At 31.1% G+C, this 22,339-nt stretch overlaps 1 protein-coding gene, 1 long non-coding RNA gene and 1 other non-coding gene across 3 annotated transcripts; 2 read left to right on the top strand and 1 right to left on the bottom strand.

Annotated features, from left to right (window-relative positions):
- Window positions 1–3,222: 3,222 nt before the first annotated feature.
- On the bottom strand, window positions 3,223–4,186 carry LOC111908804 (uncharacterized). Its single transcript, XR_002855989.3, has 2 exons — window positions 3,592–4,186; window positions 3,223–3,504 (listed from the first exon to the last, which is right to left on the bottom strand). It is a non-coding gene; the product is annotated as an uncharacterized LOC111908804 (long non-coding RNA).
- A 15,338-nt stretch (window positions 4,187–19,524) lies between these two features.
- LOC111908795 (thioredoxin-like 3-1, chloroplastic) lies at window positions 19,525–20,716 on the top strand. Its single transcript, XM_023904599.2, has 5 exons — window positions 19,525–19,959; window positions 20,067–20,141; window positions 20,225–20,291; window positions 20,385–20,402; window positions 20,496–20,716. The coding sequence occupies exons 1-5, from the start codon at window positions 19,652–19,654 to the stop codon at window positions 20,592–20,594; spliced, it is 567 nt and encodes a 188-aa protein (XP_023760367.1). The 5' UTR covers window positions 19,525–19,651; the 3' UTR covers window positions 20,595–20,716.
- Window positions 20,717–20,941: 225 nt separating this feature from the next.
- TRNAS-GCU (transfer RNA serine (anticodon GCU)) lies at window positions 20,942–21,023 on the top strand. The gene has a single exon. It is a non-coding gene; the product is annotated as a tRNA-Ser (tRNA).
- Window positions 21,024–22,339: the final 1,316 nt, after the last annotated feature.

Here is a 22,339-nt window from a genome sequence, read left to right on the forward strand (position 1 = left end):
CAACCTATTAAATAAATGGATTAAACTTGGGTTAACCCATTTAAATCAATTAAATAAATTATATAATTAACTATTATACCAATTAAATTATAAAACGTAAATAAAACTTCATAATTATGACAAAAGCAAAATCCTAATTCATAAATACAACTAAATTGTTCAAATAACATTAAAAATGTTTAGTTTCACAGTGATTTTGGAGAGTGACCAGTATTATCGACACTAAAAAGGATGTAAATTATGATTGAATTTTATTAAACATAGAAAATAATAATGCAACATTATAATTTGAAAATTAATATTTTGATTAATACATGATAATATTCAAATAATATTAAATTATATATATATATATATATATATATATATATATATATATATATATATATATATATATATATATATATATATATATATATATATATATAGATTAAAGTTAAACGGATTGACGGGTTGAAAACGGGTTGATAATTTTTACCCAACTCAACCTATTTAATTAAATGTGTTAGACGGGTTGACCTATTTAAGTTAAACTAGTGAGTGAGACCGTGGTGAACCACAAGTCACTTTATTTATTGGTTTTCTACATTTTCTTCATATATTTGGAATTCTAATCTAAGGAGGACATACATATTAACAATAGATATTACATGAAAAGTTTGTTACATAGGGAGATGGGGACATATTTGTGGAAATGGAAGATGGGGATTACTCGTTGTGTAAGTTTTGCGATGTTCTTTTACGGGTACAAAAAAAATCAAAATTATAGAATTTATAAATTGCTTCATCAAAACATATTAACAGCAAAAAGCATACAATTTGAGGTCAACCCCCCTTTTTTTGTCCAACCTAAGACTTGGTATTTTTTTACCCCGATTGAAAGTTGTACTAGAATCATACAAAAGTAATGCCATTAGGGATGAGGGAGTCATTCCCTCCCACCCCACTCAACCCACTGTCATACCAATTTTTCTCTTTTATTTTTCTTCATCTTTCCCAACCCACAACACACTGAAACCCTATCTTTTTCAACCAATTCAATTAAAAAATACAAAACAATCAAGGTAAAATCTTAATTAGCAATAGAGTTACCGTTGGTACCTCCAAGATACCACTCCCTCTTCAGTGGGTTGGGGGTGGTGGGTTGTTTATTTGGTTTCACTAACCAGCTTCATCCTCTCTCTACTTTCTCTCATTTTCTCTTGTATCATGTGTTTTAAGACTTGTACCTTAGTTGTTTTGTATTTTTTTTATTGAGTGGTTTGAGTTGATTGAGAAAGATAGGATTTTCGTATGTTGTGGGTTGGGAAAGATGAAAAAAGAGAGACAAAAACTGATGTGACAGTAGGTTAGGAGGGAATGACTCATTCCTCCATTAGTGATCACAGTCATACCAGATTACACAAAATAGACATTCAAAGTGCCACAAGATCATTAAGGTTAAGGTCTTGATTCGAAATTGGGAAATTGGCGTTTGGAGATGGTAAATTGTCACCAACATCCGATTAAAACAAAAGACAATGCCAAAGTGATAGGTTAAAGCAAAAGACAACAGGGTTTTTTAGCTTCACTGATCTTGCATCCTTTAGAGTTTCCATGAGAAATCCTAATTTGCTTATTTAAATAATATTTTTTATAGTTTTTAAGTAAATGGGTCAACCTTTTCACCTACAATAAATATATCAACGAATAAAAAATTATTTTAAGAGTGGAAAGAATCTCACCCATTGGAAGCTTGTGTAGCAGTTCAAGATACTACAAGAAATGTAGCTTCCACTCATCAAAGAAGAGTCGCATGTAAAATCGTTGTAATTATGTAATTTATGTGAAAAAGATCGAAAATTACATTCAGATTTCTATATACTAGAATTTACTTGAAAATAATCAAAAACTACATTTAATTTACTTGAAAATATTGAAACCCGAAGAAATTCAAATGTACTCAAAATCAACAAACATGTAAGAAATCAAATGTATTCAGAAACCACCAAACTTGTACTATATAAAAAAAATCCGTAACATGCAGCTAAGTTGGTTCCGCAGTCGATCTGATTCCAAAACTAAGCATGTATCCAATATTTATATCTAATTAGGATGGAATGATAAGAAATATAATAAAATTTAAGAAAAGGGAAACAAAACCAAAATGAAATCAAGATTACCTCCAAGTGTAGCAATGAAATTGATTTGTATTTGGATGACACTATTATAATTGGGTAAAATGTTAAAAGTATAATATTCTATAAGATGTAATGAAAACATGATGTTATTATAAACATATATATGCAAGTATGTTGCTATTTCTTATACTTAACCCTTAAAACGATACCTTGCGAATATGAAGTGTAGAATTTTGTGATTCAATAGTCGGAGTTGGTGGCCTTTAATGTTCTCCTCAAAATCCTTTATATCCAACCAATTTGTTGAACTTAAATTATACTAACACCTTTATGGTCTTTCAGATCTGACTTCCTTGAGGCATACATCCAACCACCACACTGGCTAGGGGTGTCAATTTATGACACGACACGACAAAAATACACGACACGAAACGAAATCGGGACAAAATCAAAATTCGAATTCGTTTTCGTGTTGTGCTCGTGTCAAGTTTAAAAAACACGATGTCGTGTCGTTTTCGTGTTTGCAAATCCACACGAAATTGACACGATTGAGTATGTATTTATCGTGTTTGTCGTTTTTATCGTGTTATATATGATTAAATACGAATTAAATAAAATAATAGTTATGTAACATTATCTTTGTCGTGTTGTCATTTTTTAATAAGTTCGTTTTCATGTTAATGAAAAAAAAACACGACATCGTGTCGTGTCGTGTTCGTGTTACAAAAAACTTTGTCGTGTCAGACAAAAACACGATACGACGGCCTGATTTGACACACCTAACACTGGCTTTCTTGCACTTTTACATTTTGATATCAAAGTTTCCATGGTGGATTGTCTTAGGGTCTTCACTGAACATTTGTATAATAAAACCTCCATCAATGCTTGTTTTGAACTTTTTTTCTTAATTAGAAGACCTTATACGTACATTAATTTGTTTCATTAAGAATTACCTCAGATTGCAAAATTTGGATAAGGACCAATTAGTGTTGATCCAATGACCTGAAGTAGAACTCCACAAAGTCAGTAGGTTCATATTTTTCCAGTAACTTACCTTTTTTTAATCACTATAAACATAACCACTTCTATAGGAAGAAAACAATGGACAACTATTGACTCATATAACAAATATTCAGAACAAAAATGACATCCATCCAATACAGTCATATTAATTGGTTATGAAATGATAAGTTATAGGTGAACTATTATGACAAAATGGAAGAAGTGGCCTAAGCATTTCATCGAATAACTGGTGGGCAGAACTTTAACCCTATAGTGAACATGTTACTCTTATCGACAAAACATCCGGCTGTCATAAATGAAATGAATATCATATCATGGTGTAATATTGAGGATACTCGCACCCCTTAAGAACTTCACATTCCTGAAAACATAGAGAATCGATCATTCAGTTCAAATTTAGTTCGATTAAAGTCATTGGATATGCAGAGAGTTATACACATGTACATACCTGGAACAATATGTCACCATTTCCTATCAGAAGATATATAAATCAAACAATTTACTTAAGAAACTCCAAACCAAAGACATTAATACGAGAACGGATGGAAAGACCAACAAACATATACAGTATGTGATAATAGTAAAAAAAAGGCAACAAAACTCCAAAAAAAGACAACAAAACATCGAATTCCACAATTTCACTTAGAACGGATGGAAAGACTCAGACAACGGCGATCAAACACCGATATGGCTGCAAACACCGGTTGCATATTCCGGTCGGATATGCCTTCCGAGTTGCTCTGCTCAAAAACAATGATGGATCTGAATTTTTTTCGGAGATAAAACTCATCATCGCCTCAATCTTGCTATAGAACAATCAAAATCGGAACCCATCAATGGAGTCACAAATCAAATACATCATCGCCTGGTAAAGAATAATCAAAATCGGAACCCATCAAAGGAAGCAATCAAAATCGGAAGACATCAAAGTATACAATATTTTGGTTAATTGATTTTGGCTACATACCGAAGAAACCAAAATCCTGAGAAACAAAGAACGATGGAAGAAGGAATTAGAAAATAAGAGAAAGAGGAAGCGAGATACAAACATGAAGCAGTCAATTGCTGATGCAGACCTAGAATTAAAGACGTGTGTCCCCATTGACGGACGAAGACAGACGAAGAATGAAAGGAAACACAACTTAATGGTGGGGTGGTCAAAAACTAAAAGGAAAGAATCAAGGGACTAAAACTTATAAATCAAAAACTACCGTGGCCAATTTCCAAAGTGCACAAAATGCACTATTCATAAGCATTAGGGGTTTAATATATGTATATAATGGGTTGAAAATCTCAACCCAACCCGTTAATTTTGGGTTGGGTTCGGGTGGAGTTGGTGGATTGGGTCGATTTTTGTCGGCTCTAGTCAAAGGTATCCAATCTTTTCTCTAAACTACTTAGTTAATCCTGATCTCCTTCTTTGCACAAATCGTTTGATATTAGATTTCATATTCTCTTCTTGATCTGTTGACTTTTTCCCTTTTTACTTTTGAAAAGCTCTGGAAAAGATTTAGTGCAAAAACTACAACTGAAACCAACCTTCTAGCGGAGAACTGGAAGTATGTTATGGGCTTAATTTCCAAGGTCTTATTCTTCTTAATATTGAATTGATGATATTTTTTTCATCATTTTTATGAAATTGAGCGGGATGACTGTATCAATTAAACAAGTTCACCAATCAACTCTTTTATTCCTTACCGTTTGGTGGATAGAACAGAACAGAATGGTAACAAAATTTTTCAAATGGCGTTTGGTAGGGATAGAATAAGCAGAAAAGAAGTTTTAGTCCTACCCAAAAAGGTGGAACATAATGGAACTAAAAACGATAGACAAAAATAGGGAAAATGTCTTAAAAGCCCAACGAAGTTTCCAAACCATTAAAAAAACCCAATCATGTTTTTTTGTTTCAAAAAAATCCAACGAACTTAACATTTTATCTAAAAAGTCCAACAAAGTTCCAAACCGTTCAAAAAATCTCAATTTTGTTTTGTTTAAGTTTGTTGGGTTTTTTTTTTAACAGCCAAAACATGATTTGAGTTTTTTAAACGTTTTGAAAACTTTGTTGGTCTAACAAGTCATTTTCCCGATACGGTAATAAGCCACGTCATCTGTTTCTCTTATTTGACTTTCAGGATAGCGTAACTTAGTTGGGCTTTTTAGACAAAATGTTAAGTTTGTTGAGTTTTTTTGAACAAACAAAACATGATTTGGGTTTTTTGAACGGTTTGGAAACTTCGTTGGGCTTGTAAGTCATTTTCCCGACAAAAATACCCTACAGTTCTATTATCTTCATCATACCGTCCATCATTATTTCCCCCTATTTCGTTATTTATTTTTATTCCTTTTTTGCTGCATTCTGCCTAATCTTCATGTTAACATATTCAAGCTTGATGAAGATAATAGGGGGAAGATAATAAAATAAAAATAAATAACGAAATTTTTGTTATTGTACAGGTCTTTTAGCAAAAAAAAAAGAATTTCACAATAGAAAATAAAGACCTGTCTATCATACCGTCCATCATTCTTTTTTTCGTTGGGCTTGTACAGGTCTTTATTTTCTATCGAGGGTCTTCAACGTTCTTTAAGTGTTGAACACGTGATATTGACTTGGTCTAATTCTTTTCCTTTAAGTATTAAGTCCCTAAAAAGATTTCACAAGAGAAACTATGGCATTCCAAGATAATGAATAAATCCAAGATCTTGGACTTGTTCGGGATGTTAGTTCAAGTTCAAGATGTAATAAGTTAAAAATTCTACCTATAATAATTGCCCTTAGAAATCTCCAATCCAGGAGGGATTTGGAGATTTCTTGGTTTTGGAAACTTAGTGATCATTACACGCTGAAGCGATGGGTTAACTATTTGATTTCCCAGAAGATTTGAATTTTCTCCGGTTGATTAGGTATATTCCTATACTATAAATTGATTTTGGAGGTTTCTACTTTCTAACGAACAACTTATTCTTCTAGGTGAGTTTACTCATTTCTTTCTTTTGTTCAGTATCATAGATAAAACTATTGTTATCTCTAAAGCTGATAATGCGGGATTTGTCTATAAGGATTTTAGCGATTAATGCATTCTTTCTCGAAGTCAAAAGGAAATTAGTAATTTTTTAGATATCAAAATCGAGTCTCTTTGTTCAGGAGGGAGGTTTCCTTCACAAACAGTTTTCAGACCTTATGATGTGAGGCAAAGAACTGAGTTTATATCAGCACCTTGGATATGTTTTTATTATCTCCCCTTTCAAATATGACTTTCTTTTCCTTTTCTAACTCTAATATGACAATTCTTTGAAATAACTCATTTCTCTTGTGTCCAAATAATGCCTATGGTTTGGCGTGTGTTGTTGTGGATCAACCATCTTAATGAGGTTGAGAACCTTGATATTGGATTATCTGAGATCGCTGACGTTTATGACCTTAGAAATTTTGGTTCTTCCCACATTAGTTTTAAAATAATAACCGGGAAGGACCATCTTTTCCTTAACATATCTTGTCATAATGTTGGCGGCAAAGAAAGTATTTCTTTGTCAATAGGAAATCTTTGGAAAATGGGGATTCTTTTCCTACCGTGTGGATCAAAAAGGGTAGGACCTTTATTTTGTTCCAAGTTTTTCAAACCATGAGAAGGTGATCTTAATTACTTTCTTTTCTTCCAGGAATTTTTAAGTGGTCTCTGGAAAAATGACCTTCCAAGGTTCTTGAAGAGCAGCAATTAAAAGAAGGTCCAAACTCTCCTTCTGTTGATCGGAATCATACCATGTCTACCAGTAAAGGCTTCGATTTATTCTTTTCCAACTATTTTGATCTTTATTAGATAATAAATGTTAATCTAAGCTAATCTTGATATTTGTTATAAAACGACAAACAAATCATTCCTAACATCTTCATTCCTTATATCGTTTTATGACAAAGAAACAGAAGGTTTTCATATACATACAACTGAAAACTCACTACAAATAGCCTAATCTACTCTCAACTATGAACACTCAACCTAATCTACTCATCTTCTTTATACAATATGTTTATCACAAACGGATTACAACGAAAACAAAAGAACAAGATCTCGATATGAATGAGAGAGACTAAACTGCTTCAAAACCCTAATGTTCAGATCTAAAATCGGATGAATGACTCACTCTATCTCATCCAGAAAATATCTCCTCTCTTTTATACTCCGGTTTTACCCGGATATAAGAAAGATCCAACAATAGGATCCGCGTGTGTACCTGTACACCATATTTCATACAGCCCCCTGCAATCTTCAACTTATAACAAAATAATACCTTACATATAAATATTTGATTGACACACATTAATATTTCAACATCCCCCCTCAATCAAATATTTTATATTTTTCTATACAAAAAACATCAACTAGACCCAACCTTTTTAGAAAAAACTCATGTTGTTTAACACTTAATGACTTTGTAAGACAATCAGCATTTTGATTACAAGAACTTATTTTTACTAATTTCAACACACCACTTGAAATTTTTTCCCTAATAACATGAAGATCAACTTCAAAATGCTTGGTTCTTTCATGAAAAACCGGATTAAGAGCTAGCTTAATAGTTGAATCATTATCACAATATACTGATACAGGAATAATATCTTTAATATTTAATTCAAATAGAACTTTCAAAACCCACAATATTTCACATGTAATAGAACCTAAGGCTCTATATTCTGATTCAGTTGATGATCGCGATACTGTAGATTGTTTTTTACTTTTCCAAGAAATCAGAGAATTATTGAAATAAACCAAATAACCAGTTACAGATTTTCTGGTGGTAAGACATTTAGCCCAATCTGCATCTACAAATCCTTTTAATTCAAAACCATCATGTTTTGTTAAAGCAATACCTTTCCCAGGACTGTTTTTTAAGCATCTCAAAATTCTGAAAGCAATTTTTAAATGAGATTTTCTAGGCTTATGCATGTATTGACTAAGAACTTGAACTGCATAAGAAATATCAGGCCTTGTGATAGTAAGATAAATCAGCTTTCCAATAAGTCTTTGAAATTCAGTTTTATTACTCAACAATTCATCCTTTTTATCAAAATCTCCTGAACTTATCACAAAATTAGTTTCTAGTGGTGTAGTTACAGGTTTACACCCAAGCATACCATATTCATGTAAAAGTTCAAGACAGTATTTTCTTTGATTCAAACACAACCCACATTCAATATTTACTACTTCTATTCCTAGAAAGTATTTGAGTGTTCCTAAATCTTTAATTAGGAATTGACTTTTCATAAATTCTTTTACTTTCTTAAGTTCAAATTCATCACTACCAGTCAAAATAATATCATCTACATACACCAAAAGAACAATAATAGAACTATCACATTTTCTAATAAACAATGAATAGTCATTAACACTTTGTTGAAAACCAAACACAAACAATGCAGCACAAAGTTTTTCATTCCATTTTCTAGGTGCCTGTTTAAGACCATATAAAGACTTAGTCAATTTACAGACTCTAAGATCATTTTCAGAATAATAACCAGGTGGAAGACACATATATACATCTTCAGAAAGATCCCCATACAAGAAAGCATTATTTATGTCTAATTGATATAATGACCATGAGTAATGAACAGACAAAGAAATAACAATACGAACAGTTACTATTTTTGCAACAGGAGAGAAAGTCTCCTCAAAATCAATTCCCTCTCTTTGATTATAACCTTTTGCAACTAACCTAGCTTTATATCTCTCAACCTCACCATTAGATTTATATTTAATTTTATACACCCATTTACATCCAATTGCTTTCCTGTTTTTTGGTAAATTAGTTATTTCCCAAGTATTATTCCTATGTAAAGTTTCCATTTCCTCATTCATAGCCTTGACCCAATTTGGATCAGTTACAGCTTCACTAAAATTTTTAGGTTCAATTGTTTTATTCAAATTTGAAACAAAACATTTAGTTTCAGAATTAAGACAAGAATAATTCACAGTTCTTTCAATACCATACTTATATTTACCTTCTACCACATAATCAACAAACTTAACTGGCATTCTTGACTCACGTCTAGACCTAGAGGGACCTAAAGATTGCTCAATTGAAGGTAAAAAATGAGACTGACTATTTTCCTCAGACACACTAGAAGAAGAAGGAACCGAGGACCCAGTAGGAGGCACAACTGCCTCGCCACTTCGGTTAATAGCCTCATTACTGACATCATCCAAGTCAATGGCTGCATCAGCACCATCCAACCGGGATTCAATTCTCAACTCATCGGGATTAATAGAATCATTTTGATAATCATTAGTGTCAAAGTCATCATAGGAAAAAGGATCACTAGGGCCTGAAACACTTGTCACTTTATCAACAGAAGTTGATTTTAGTTTAAATGGAAAGACGGATTCATAAAATTTCACATCCCTGGATATAAAAGATGAGTTAGAATCAAGACTGAGAAGCTTATAAGCATTTTTATCAACAGAATATCCTAACAAAACACATTTCTCAGCACGTTCAGAAAATTTATCACCTATATTAAGTTTAACAGCAAAACATAAACAACCAAAAACTCTAAGATGATCAAAATTAGGTGCCCTTTTAAAAACCAACTCATAGGGAGAAAACCCATTTAAAACAGAAGAAGGCATCCTATTTATTAAAAAAATTGAAGTTAAAATAGCATCACTCCAATATTGAACAGGAACTCCTGATTGAAAAAGAAGTGATCGTGCCACATTGAGAATGTGTCTATGCTTTCTCTCCACAACTCCATTTTGTTGTGGAGTGTAAGCACAAGAAGTTTGGTGTAAAATCCCATTTTCAATACAAAAATAATTCATTTGATTATTAACAAACTCAGTCCCATTGTCAGATCGAATCAATTTAACTTTTACATCAAACTGAGTTTGAAGAATATTCACAAAAGATTTAAAACAACAAAAAACTTCACTTTTTGATTTTAAAAGAAAAACCCAAGTTGCCCTAGTAAAATCATCCACAATAGTCAGAAAATATTTAAAACCTTCAACTGAAGCGAGTCTATATGGTCCCCAAACATCTAAATGAACTAATTCACCAATCATAGTAGAAGTATGTTGACTATGAGGAAATGATTCCCTGGTTTGTTTAGCCTTATGACAAACATCACAGGGTGGAAGTGATTCATTACCAAGTTTTAATTTTTCTTTCAGATGTCCTAGAACTTGATCAGCTGGATGACCAAGTCTACTGTGCCAAGTAAATTTAGAAACATAACATCTAGTATTAGAAAAATCAGAAGAGTTACCTGAGGGGATACAGTCAAGATAGTACAGCCCCCCAGATTCCCTACCACTCTCCACCATCTCCTTTGATAGTGAATCCTGGATTTTGCAATTATTCTCAGAAAATACAACTTCACACCTACTATCTTTGCACAACTTATGTACAGACACAAGATTAACATTAAAATCAGGTACAGCAAAGACATTAAACAAGGTGAGACATGAAGACAACTAAAGATTTCCTATTTTATTCACAGGTGCAGATGACCCATTGGGATGTTTCACAAACAGATTAAGACCTGACACATTCACTGCATCTCTAAGTTGGGACTCAGAGGAAATCATATGTTGATTTGCCCCTGAGTCAATAATCCAACTTTGAGAACTATCAGTACTAGAAAAGGAGTTACAACAATGAAACAAGGATGTACCTGCCATATTACCAGCTGCAGTAACATCCTCACTGGAAGACTTCTCATTTATCAACCGAAGAAATTTATTATATTGTTCACTAGTGAGATAGTGAACATCACTATTATGAACAGACTCAGAGTGAACATTAGAATTAACATTATTAGACTCAATAGTAGAAGAGTTCACAGAAAAAGTTCCAGTTTTTTTATTATTATTTCCATTTCTGAATTTAAAATCTTTTGGATAACCAATCAATTTATAACATCTATCAATAGAATGACCTTTAACACCACAATTTTTACATTGCAACTGATTTCTTGACCTATTCTGATCCTGTGACTTCTTAAATTCACTTGTTTTACTATTGAAAGCTGACACTTGAGTTTTAGAAGAACTTGAAACCCCTAAAGAACCATGTTTTTGAAGAGACTCTTCTCTTGATAAAATAGAAAAAGCAGATTTAACATTTGGTAGCGGTTCCATTAACAGAATATGACTTTTAACTTGATTATAAGTATCATCAAGACCACTAAGAAATTGTATTAATTTCATTAGTTTAGAATGATCACTAAGTTTGGTAGCAGCATCACATACACACTCTGTTAAGCTAGTTAAACCATCAAATTCTTTCCATAACGAATCAAGTTTATTATAGTAATCTGAAAGAGAAGAGCCATTTTGTTTTAAGTTGTTAATCTGCTGATGAATATTAAATATTATGGAACCATCAGCTTTGTTATAAGTTTCAAACAATTCATTCCAAATATCCTCAGCTTTATCAGAATACACATGACTAGCATAAATTGACTCAGATATTGATCCTAAAATCCAATTGCAAACAACAACATTGACACATTCCCATTTAGAGGACTTAGATGACTCAGTGTTATTAAGAGTAAGTGTACCATCTACAAACCCTAGCTTATTTCGAGCCTCAAGCCCTCTTGTCATAGCACTACGCCATAGGCGATAGTTCTCATTACCAGTGAGTTTAATAGTAATGATAGAGGTTACAGCATTATCAGAGGGGTGAATATACAATGGATCATCGAAATCAATTGGGGTACCTGGGGTAGTAGAATCTTTTTCTTTGGTAGACCCACTACCCTCTGGTATATCAGCCATTATAGATCAAATGAAATAACAAAAACACACAAAAGAAATGACAAGAAAACACAAAGGAACAAGAGTGTTGACTTAATGTCCAGATGGTCACCACAGTGTGTCGGGGCCCAAGACAGTCAATCACCAAGTTCAACCAAGATCAAGGACTAAAATTAGCACAAAAAATAGAGACAAAACAACCAACCGATGTATACAAGACACCAGAATATCTCACAACCACAGTCAAGATTCAGATAAAAGAAAGGAACAAGAAACCTTACAATGCACTAATCCGGATTGTTTGTGAGATCGACTCCCTAAATCCGTTCTCTTCGAGGGTTTATCAGTGATGAAATCTGACCCCAAGAGAGTTATTTCAGATAAGGGATTAATCGATCTAGCTTCAACATTTTGATACAGATCGTCGAAGAACTTCCAATCCAGATCGATCCTTACGAACCTGCACAATCCAAACAACAGCTAGTAGTACCAGGATCTTGATGACTAGTTTCAACAATCAATCGGGTATTACGAAGAAACCCTTAACCGAATAGAACACAAAAAACAAAAAACAAGTTCAAAAAAGTGAGTAGTGATGGATACCTTTTACTGATCGGTTGATAAGAGCTTCAAAAAAACGATCGGAATGACAAGATCAAAAACCTTCAACCTTACGCTCTGATACCATGTTATAAAACAACAAACAAATCATTCCCAACATCTTCATTCCTTATATCGTTTTATGACAAAGAAACAGAAGGTTTTCATATACATACAACTGAAAACTCACTACAAATAACCTAATCTACTCTCAACTATGAACACTCAACCTAATCTACTCATCTTCTTTATACAATCTGTTTATCACAAACGGATTACAACGAAAACAAAAGAACAAGATCTCGATATGAATGAGAGAGACTAAACTGCTTCAAAACCCTAATGTTCAGATCTAAAATCGGATGGATGACTCACTCTATCTCATCCAGAAAATATCTCCTATCTTTTATACTCCGGTTTTACCCGGATATAAGAAAGATCCAACAATAGGATCCGCGTGTGTACCTATACACCATATTTCATACAGCCCCCTGTAATCTTCAACTTATAACAAAATAATACCTTACATATAAATATTTGATTGACACACATTAATATTTCAACAATATGTTTAAGAGTCACCCGTTCTGATTCCTTCTTTTCCAGTTTTAATGTCGACGAGTTTCTCTTCGGTGAGTCTTCGGCAATGGTTGACAAGTTACCTCCTTCAACTCTAAAAAGGGCGGTAGTGAATGTCGTGAGTCGTGGTTCAAAGAAAAGGAAGCTTCCACAGGGTTCAAGCCTAGAAAATTTTCATGGATTCCCAATAGAAGTTAAAGAGAAGTTGATAGCTCTTATGCAACAACTAAGCGAAATGGAATTTAAACACACACACACACACACACACACACACACACACACACATATATATATATATATATATATATATATATATATATATATATATATATATATATATATATATAGGAGGGTTCAATTGAGAAAAAAAAAAGGTTGAGAATGGGGGAATCATTCTCAGCCAATCATTTAATTAGCATCTTAACTTAAAATACACAGTGACAAACTTGTAAATATGATATGATATCCTTCAATCGCAGATATGTAACTGTGGATAATTTGATAACAATTCAAATTCATTACTACTCGATCGTTCATCATCCAAATTTCTTTTCCAACGTTCAAGGATCATCCAGATTTCTTCAATTAAATCATCGATCAACATCATCTAGTGTCAATCAATCATCCATTTTCATCAAAACCACGTTCATCAACATCATTCAACAGTAGACCAAAAAAAATTGTTTTTGGTTCTCTCAATCCAACCTTTAACTATGCTTGAATACGAGAATATCTTCAACATCTACGATTAATTTTACTCCCAGTGTCATTAGATCAATATCATCGATAATCAACAGCAGTTTCACTTTATATCATTCATTCAACATCGATCATCAAACAAAACTTCGAAATTAAGGTTAGAAAAACATCAAATCATCTTTTTTTTGAAAAATTTCATATAATTCTCTATCAATCTACTATTTTGTAAGTTTTAAATAGTCAAAGTATCATGTTTTTAGCATTTTTAGGAAAGCTTACTTGTATGCACTCCAACTGTTTGATGAAATGCATAAACTAAATTATCACGTTATATTCACATATGAATATGTTTTCGCACCTTAATCAGTATATGATTATTAAAACACAAAACAAATATACAATTTTATATGCTATTCATATGTGAATAACATATAAAAATTATATATTTTTGTGGATATATCTTGTAATATGCATATGTTAATATTTTGTGTAATATTCATATGTGAATAAACTGTATAATATTCACATATGAATATATCATCTAATATTCATAAGTGAATATATCATCTAATACTTACAAGTGAAAATATTATGTAATATTCACAAGTGAATGGATCGTTTAATATTTAAATATGAATATCATGTATCATATTCACAAGTGTATATATTATATATTATTCATATGTGAATATACTGTGTAATATTAATAAATGAATATATACAATGCAATGTTTAGATGTGACTAGAATGTGTAATATTCACAAATAAATATACCATATAATATTCACATGTGAATCTACCATATAATATTCATATGTGAATATAATATGTAATATTCATTTGTGAATATACCATGTAATATCACATGTAAATATACAATACAAACAACATATATCATATAATATTCACATATGATTATACATTCATATGTGAATATACCATGTGATAATTAGAATGTGATAAATCGCTATTATTATAAACTAAAAGTATATTTTTAACATTTTTTATGTGTATTCACATGTTTTTCAGGCATCGTTATAACTCAATAAAAGAATAACATTTCAATCAATGGTTCGTTCATATCTCGGTGGTTGACGATTCGTTGACGTAATTGAGAAGATATCATTGACGAAGACAATATATTTTTATATTCACGTGTAAATGTTATACAATTTAATATATTTTTCATTTTGATCGTATTAAATTCAAATGCAAATGATATTCATTAACTAATACAATGTTGTTTGTCTTAGTATAATGTTGATTTTACATGTAAAATAATATTGTTACATTATACAAAAAAAAAACTATGCACAAACCAATTCTTATAGTGTATTATTTATTTTTATATATAAAGGTTGTATTCACAAAATAAATAAATCAACATGTATAGTTTATTCACATAAATAAATATAACAGATTAAAATAACGATGTTTTTACTAGTGGGATTGAAGTTAGTAACGTCATCAGTAAATATGTCGTAATAATTTCTAAACTTTATTCATATATGAATAATGATGATGTCATCACTAGTAGGAATGAAAATTTAGTGACATCATCAAAACAATTTGCCGCAATAAAGTTTAGTCTCGGAATTGGATGAAATTCGCATATTTGATGTAAAATGGTGCGATTTACAAAACTCACAGCTTCGCCATGACGTACGGTGTTTTTCGGCCATTCGAGACTGTTTAGGGCCTCAAAATGACGTTTTTCTATTTTTATAATTTTCTAGAAAAAAAGTTATCATTTATTCACAAATGAATATAACATTAATAAAAATATATATGCTTATATAATTATTTTATTAACCTAAAAAGATTAGTTGTATGTGAATAAATATATATTCTTATCAAATATTTTTTATCTTTAATTTTATATATTTTATAGTCCTCGGTTTTATTGACAGTTTTATTCATTTGTGAATAATACATATATATATATATATATATATATATATATATATATATATATATATATATATATATTCACATTTAATTATTACATATATATTCATTTGTGAATATTACATATGTTTACATACAGATATAATTATTATATGTTATTCACATATGAATTACAAACTTGATTAGGACCTTAAAATGACATATTACCTGTATTCATTTATGAATATTACCTGTATTCATTTGTGAATATTACATGTATTCGCATGTGAATATATTTTTTATATATTATTCACATATCAATTACATAATTGCTCTGTGTTTTTAAAAGATATACATTGATTCTCGTATAAAGGCATATTCACTTGTGAATATGACGTGATATATTTAGTTTATGCATTTCATTGAACAGTTGGCGTGCAAATAAATTAACTTATATAACTATGGTAAAAAATTCACAATTGAAACCAATAATTACAAAACAAATCAAATCCTATCTAAATTGATTAATAATCAATAGGTTTATATCAAAAATTGTGGAAAAAAAATATATATGAAAAACGAAGTTTTTCAAACTTGAAAAACGATTTTTAAAAAAATCTTCAAATATATGGTTATGTTGATGAACTTTCGATTGATACCTGTTGTTTGATATTGGCGAAGGTTCCTTTGATGAAATTTCGATAATTGGTGATCACTAAATGATGTGACATCGATAAGTGTGGATTATTTTAACGATTTTGCTTGATGTCAACGAAATTGGACAAGATTGAATCACGAGTTACACTTAATAGTACAAATAAATGTTTTTAATGACGAATCACAACATTTTGATGAATAAACGAAGATTTTTAATGAAGAATTGATTTTTTTATGAAGTGTCGATGTCTTTTTTTATGAAGAACATGTGATTTTGATAGCGAACAAGTAGTCCACGTATGATGTTGATGAAGAACACAGAGGAACAATCGAGATGAATGAATAACAGATGGTGTTGATGAATAATAGATAAACGATCCAGAAGAAATGGTAACTGTGATTAAAGGTTAATATATCATATTTACAAATTTGCCACCGTGTATTTTATGCTAATATGCTAATTAATTGATTGACTGAGAATGATTTCCCCATTCTCAACCTTTTTTATTTTCTCAATTGAACTTACCTCTCACTCTCTCTCTCTCTCTCTCTATATATATATATATATATATATATATATATATATATATATATATATATATATATACTGTCATTCATTGTATAATTTGTTGTCTTCCTTTTGTCTTTAGGCAACCAACCTTATTTTGAAGGGTACCGAGGATATCAAGAGGGAATTGCTTCGAGAACACAAATGGAAAAGAGCCTGGAGATGAGGGGGCGAGAGATCGATAAAAAGGGCGGAGATTTATTATTAAATGAGAAGGATCTTATGGAGAAGGACAAGGAGTTGTAACAGTTGAAAGAGAGGAATAGGGAGCTGGAAGAGAATGTTGAGGAGGTAACTAAGGAGTAAGGTTTTTAGTGCCAAGGAGGTGCTAGAAGAAAGAAAGAAGATGTTTAATGATGTTAAATAAAGCAACATAGCATCTTTGGGATCTTGTGGCCTAGGAGAAATCTTTGAAAAAATTAAGTGGTGAAGAATAAGTGAGTTCTAAGATTGAGAGGATTGGTGAGAGTGAAGGAATTACGAGGGTAGATGAGAACAAGAATGTTGATAAAACATAGAATACATTGTGTGTTGCCCGAGGGTCTTTTATTTGTAATGCTTCGAATTTTTTTAATGAAACTTTATATTTTGGGTTAATTGAATGAGTCGTATCATCAATAAACAGTAAGTAAATCTTTAATTAAGATTTAAGAATAGGATTTTAGGTTTTTGATAAGCCAAGAAATGATTTTATGAATTAAGGAATGTCTTGAAATTTATTTCTTAAGAAGAAATTTCACGATAATTTTCTGGTAAAATAAGAAAAATATGTTTAGAAGAAGAGTAATGAACTTAGATAAGTCTAAAATTAGATTCTTGGTCCTACCTTTGAAAAATAGGTTCAAAGAATGTTTTTAGGAGCAAAAGATGAGAGAAAATGTTGGATAATAAGACATTGACAAAAAATAAATCTTAGAGCAAAGATTTTGGGTTAATAATAAAATATACTTTCAAAGAAATTCATGAAGGAGAATGTGGAAACCACACTTGGCTCCGACCTTGCCTCCGCCTCCGAATTTTTAAAAACTATACCACCTATGGAATATGGGTCCCACAAGTTTTTTGACACTCATAAACGAGTCTATTAATGTGTGCATATATGCATAATCATATGATTATGGAAATAAAAAGGTGTTTCACATGCATACAATCTTATGACACTAATTAAATAGGTTGTCAACAATCTACTTTAATAAATGAATATCTATTTTGCCACATGTCAATTTCTCATAAGTTTTGACACTTGTCATTTTGTGATATTTTTTAAATAAATAATATCAATATGTCAATTCCTAGATTTTTTTAATTTTTAAAATTAAAAAGTCACATAATACATATAGTTATATTAGTAAAGTATTAAATGTAATAAATGTGATCATAAATTACAATAAATATGTTTTTTCCTTCTTTATTTTAAAATTTAATTTTAAAAAATAGTTAATATTACATTTTGATATTTCATTTTTTTATTTAACCCATGTAATACATGGGTCTCACACCTAATCTACTATTAGAACGACTTAATTTATAAAGATATCAACCAGTAAAAAAATATCATGTACAGCTTAAAAAACTTTTGTAACGACATAAAATTAATAAATTAGCATGAAATACTCAAATCAATAGAAATTATCATATATCGGATGACAATAAAAACACTAATACACATATTTATCCATGCTTCAAAATTGTATAATCACAATTATATCATAGTGACTAAAACAAATTACCCTATTTTTTTGAAAGGGAATTTTAAACAGCTGAACCTATCTCTCTCTCTCTCTTTATATATATATATATATATATATATATATATATATATATATATATATATATATATATATATATATAAAAGAAAAACAAAAATATAAAAGTAATGGTAATATGTCTTTTTAAATGGACTAATGATGTGCAGTATAATTTTTTTAAACTATAAGGATGTATTTTGTCAAATTTTTAAATATTGGACTGAAAGTACAAATCTAAACAAACCACAAGGACCAAAACTATAATTTACTCTTAGAATTTTAAGCTCGGACCATCTTTAGTTGTGAACATAAAACTATGTCTTATTTTTTGGAGTCAACTGTAACCTCTATTAGCACAAAAACTATATGGTGATAAGTTTTTACATATCTTATCAAATCATTACAAGTCAAATGTTAAAACTTATTTGAAGTTATTTAGCTAAAAATCTCTTTTTATTTGTTACCCCCATAAACCATGAAGATACGACACAAATTCTCAATCAATACATCATAATGAAAGTGAGCACATGTATATGTATACAGTTTTTGCAAGTACATAAACTTATCTGAATGGTTCCTTCCTTGTTTTTGATTTTAGAAAGACTTAAGCAAATTCACATTCATAATCATTATTGGCATATTCTCATAAGCAAGCAAGTTTGTTTAACTTAAATATGATTAATGTTATTACGGTGACATTTTTATCGACTTCGTAACTCTGTTCATAAGAGTGCATATTACATTGACATTTTTATCAACTTATGAATCATTATATTCTATTTGTAGGTATTTTTAATATATGTATGTGGAGCCAGAATTTACAAGGATCCATTCTCCAACCCATCTTTTGGATAAGCTTTACTAGCTTTCAAGTTTTTACACATCTCCCATCAATCCAAAGATCCCAATTGATCTAAAAATTCCTAAAAATCTTTAATAAATTAATATATTTTCAATAAATCTCCCTCGGCCTAAAATATCTTATCTATTCAAAAGTCTCCTGTTCACGGAAAAAAAATGTCAATTTTAGCCCCAAATTCTCATCTTCTCTGCAGAGAAATCCCTCACAGAGACCAGCAGCAGCCACATCAACCAAATTGGAGCAATGGGTGTTGTTCAAATCCGATAAAAACTTGTGGGTTTGGCTTCGATCGAAGAAAAATCGAACAATCGAAGAAAATCGTGAAAAGGGATTGCAAAGTCGAAGCCTTTTGGGACGTATCAAGACCTGCGTTTGTGGAAATGGAGCCTATCACTGATTCTGATCATTTGGATCTCATTTTAGACAAAGCAAACCAAGCCTCTCAACCCATCATCATTGATTGGTATCCAATTATCCATACCCGATCATTCGAATGAATTTAAGCTCTAAAACACGTATTTCTCGATGCTCTGTTATCAAGTTATAAATTTTTCTTTGTTTTTTCTGTAGGATGGCTGCTTGGTGCAGAAAATGCATTTACTTGAAGCCTAAAGTGGAGAAATTGGCAGCTGAATACGACACCAAGTACTTTCGTTAACTTTATTCGATTTATACACACTTAATCGAACTGTTTAACATGGCTTCTTTTTTATGACTTTACTCTTTAGGCTCAAGTTTTATTGTGTGGATGTGAACAACGTACCTCAAACACTCGTGAAACGTGGAAACATCTCTGTAAGTAAAATTTCCAGAATTCAAGTTCGATAAATTTGATTGGTTTTGAAACTTTGCAATAACTCAAGTGGTTTTTTTACTTTTTTTATGCAGAAAATGCCAACTATTCAGGTGAGTTAACTACCTTCTAATATATAGTTTATGTTGAGAATTGATATTCTACTTTGTAGATGTATAATTTATATGAATGATGAATTTATACAGTTGTGGAAAGATGGAGAGATGAAAGCTGAAGTAATCGGAGGGCATAAAGCATGGCTTGTGATCGAAGAAGTTAGAGAAATGATTCAGAATTTTGTATGATTTCATTTTCATCCTTTCTTTTTGTTCTAACTCTTGTTCATATATATTCTCGATTATCAAATATCAAGTCTATCATCGATGTATAGATTTTTTTTCATATCAAGTAAAAGCCAATACACATATTTTCAGTTGTTGTGATTGATTAAAATTTAATGAATAATGAAGATGAATAAATTAATTACTTAATTGTAAAGCCCAATCAATTTATCGGATTCATGCAAACCCTTTTTTAAGAAAGGTTATTGTTAAATCATAAATGTGTAATTATATAAATGTTTATGAACTTCTAATTAGCATGATAATGTACTTATAGATATATTAAATAAAGTAAGTGGCATAAACAAGAAGTCGCTTTGGCCGAGTGGTTAAGGCGTGTGCCTGCTAAGTACATGGGGTTTCCCCGCGAGAGTTCGAATCTCTCAGGCGACGATTTTTTTTCATTCTTGAACATGATCATGATTGGTTTATTTATTTACTCTTTTTCATTATCAATAATTTTGTTAGAAACAAAATCCGTGCTTGAATTATATGTGAGAAATTTAAATATAATTTGAACCGGTACAAATAATTTCTGTAAGAACATCACCAATTAGAAAGTTGATTATAAATGTCAAATACATTTGCAGTTATAACTTTTTATGTTATTTGTGGAAAAACATTTTTTTTATTATAATAGCATGAGTCAGTTGAGCAAATAAAATAACGTTGCATCTTCTGTACTAAAAAAGATATTTATTTTTAGTTTTATCATAATACATATTTCTATTTTATTTAGATTATAACTAAAATTATTTGTCTATTTGCAATAAGTATAAGCTCATCTAGAGTTTTGCAAATGAAGTCCAACATAGTTAGGTGGATACATCGGGTTTAATACACATATGGAGTGGAGATTGTAAAAACCGATAAAGATTGAATTTCACTGTGTGTTTTGATACAAGAGAATACATTGGTATAAATACAAAGGTGAATAAGAAATATACGGTACTAGCTAACCACATACAGATGACTAGGTAAATAGGTGTAGACTAGTTCAATAGAACTCCTATACTAGTGGAAGTATTTTACACGTTGTTAGCCCCCCGCAAGCTCAAGGACGGGTCGAAATTGAAGCTTGGAACGAAGAATAGAAAGACGATCCTTTGGGAGTGGTTTAGTAAATACATCAGCCAACTGGTCCACAGAAAAAACATGACAAATTTTTAAATCTCCAGATTCTACTTGTTCGTGAATAAAGTGAAAATCCAATGCGATGTGCTTGGAACGGGTGCTGATTACAGGGTTCTTGCCCATGAAGATTGCTCCTACATTGTCGCAAAGTAACAAAGGAGGTTGATTTATAGGAGCATGAAGGTCAATAATGAGTTGTTTCAACCACAAGAGTTCAGCTGTTGTATATGCCAAAGACCTGTATTCAGCTTCAGTGTTGGAACGGGTAACCACTCTTTCTTTTCTAGAGGTCCAGCTGATAAAATTATTACCATGGAAGATAGCATAACCGTATTGTGATTGACAGTCTTCATTATCAGAAATCCAACCAACATTAGAGTACGCTAGTAAGCAAGTTGTTGTGGTTGGAGTGAATCACAAACAATGATTATTAGTGCCTTTTAGGTATTGTAATATCCGTTTCGTAGCTTGCCAATGAAGATTGGTTGGTGAGTGCATGAATTGGCAGACACGGTTAACTGCATATGCTATGTTGGGACGAGTAATTGTAGCATATTTAAGTGAACCAACGACTT

Source organism: Lactuca sativa, chromosome 5 (assembly GCF_002870075.4).
Source record: "Lactuca sativa cultivar Salinas chromosome 5, Lsat_Salinas_v11, whole genome shotgun sequence".
In the NCBI taxonomy this organism is placed as follows: Eukaryota; Viridiplantae; Streptophyta; class Magnoliopsida; order Asterales; family Asteraceae; genus Lactuca; species Lactuca sativa.

Coding starts and splice junctions, on each gene's coding strand:
- LOC111908795 (XM_023904599.2), top strand. CDS start 19,652: ATGTCAATTTTAGCCCCAAATTCTCATCTTCTCTGCAGAGAAATCCCT. Junction 19,960..20,066: donor CAACCCATCATCATTGATTG/GTATCCAATTAT, acceptor TTTTTTCTGTAG/GATGGCTGCTTGGTGCAGAA. Junction 20,142..20,224: donor GCAGCTGAATACGACACCAA/GTACTTTCGTTA, acceptor TTTACTCTTTAG/GCTCAAGTTTTATTGTGTGG.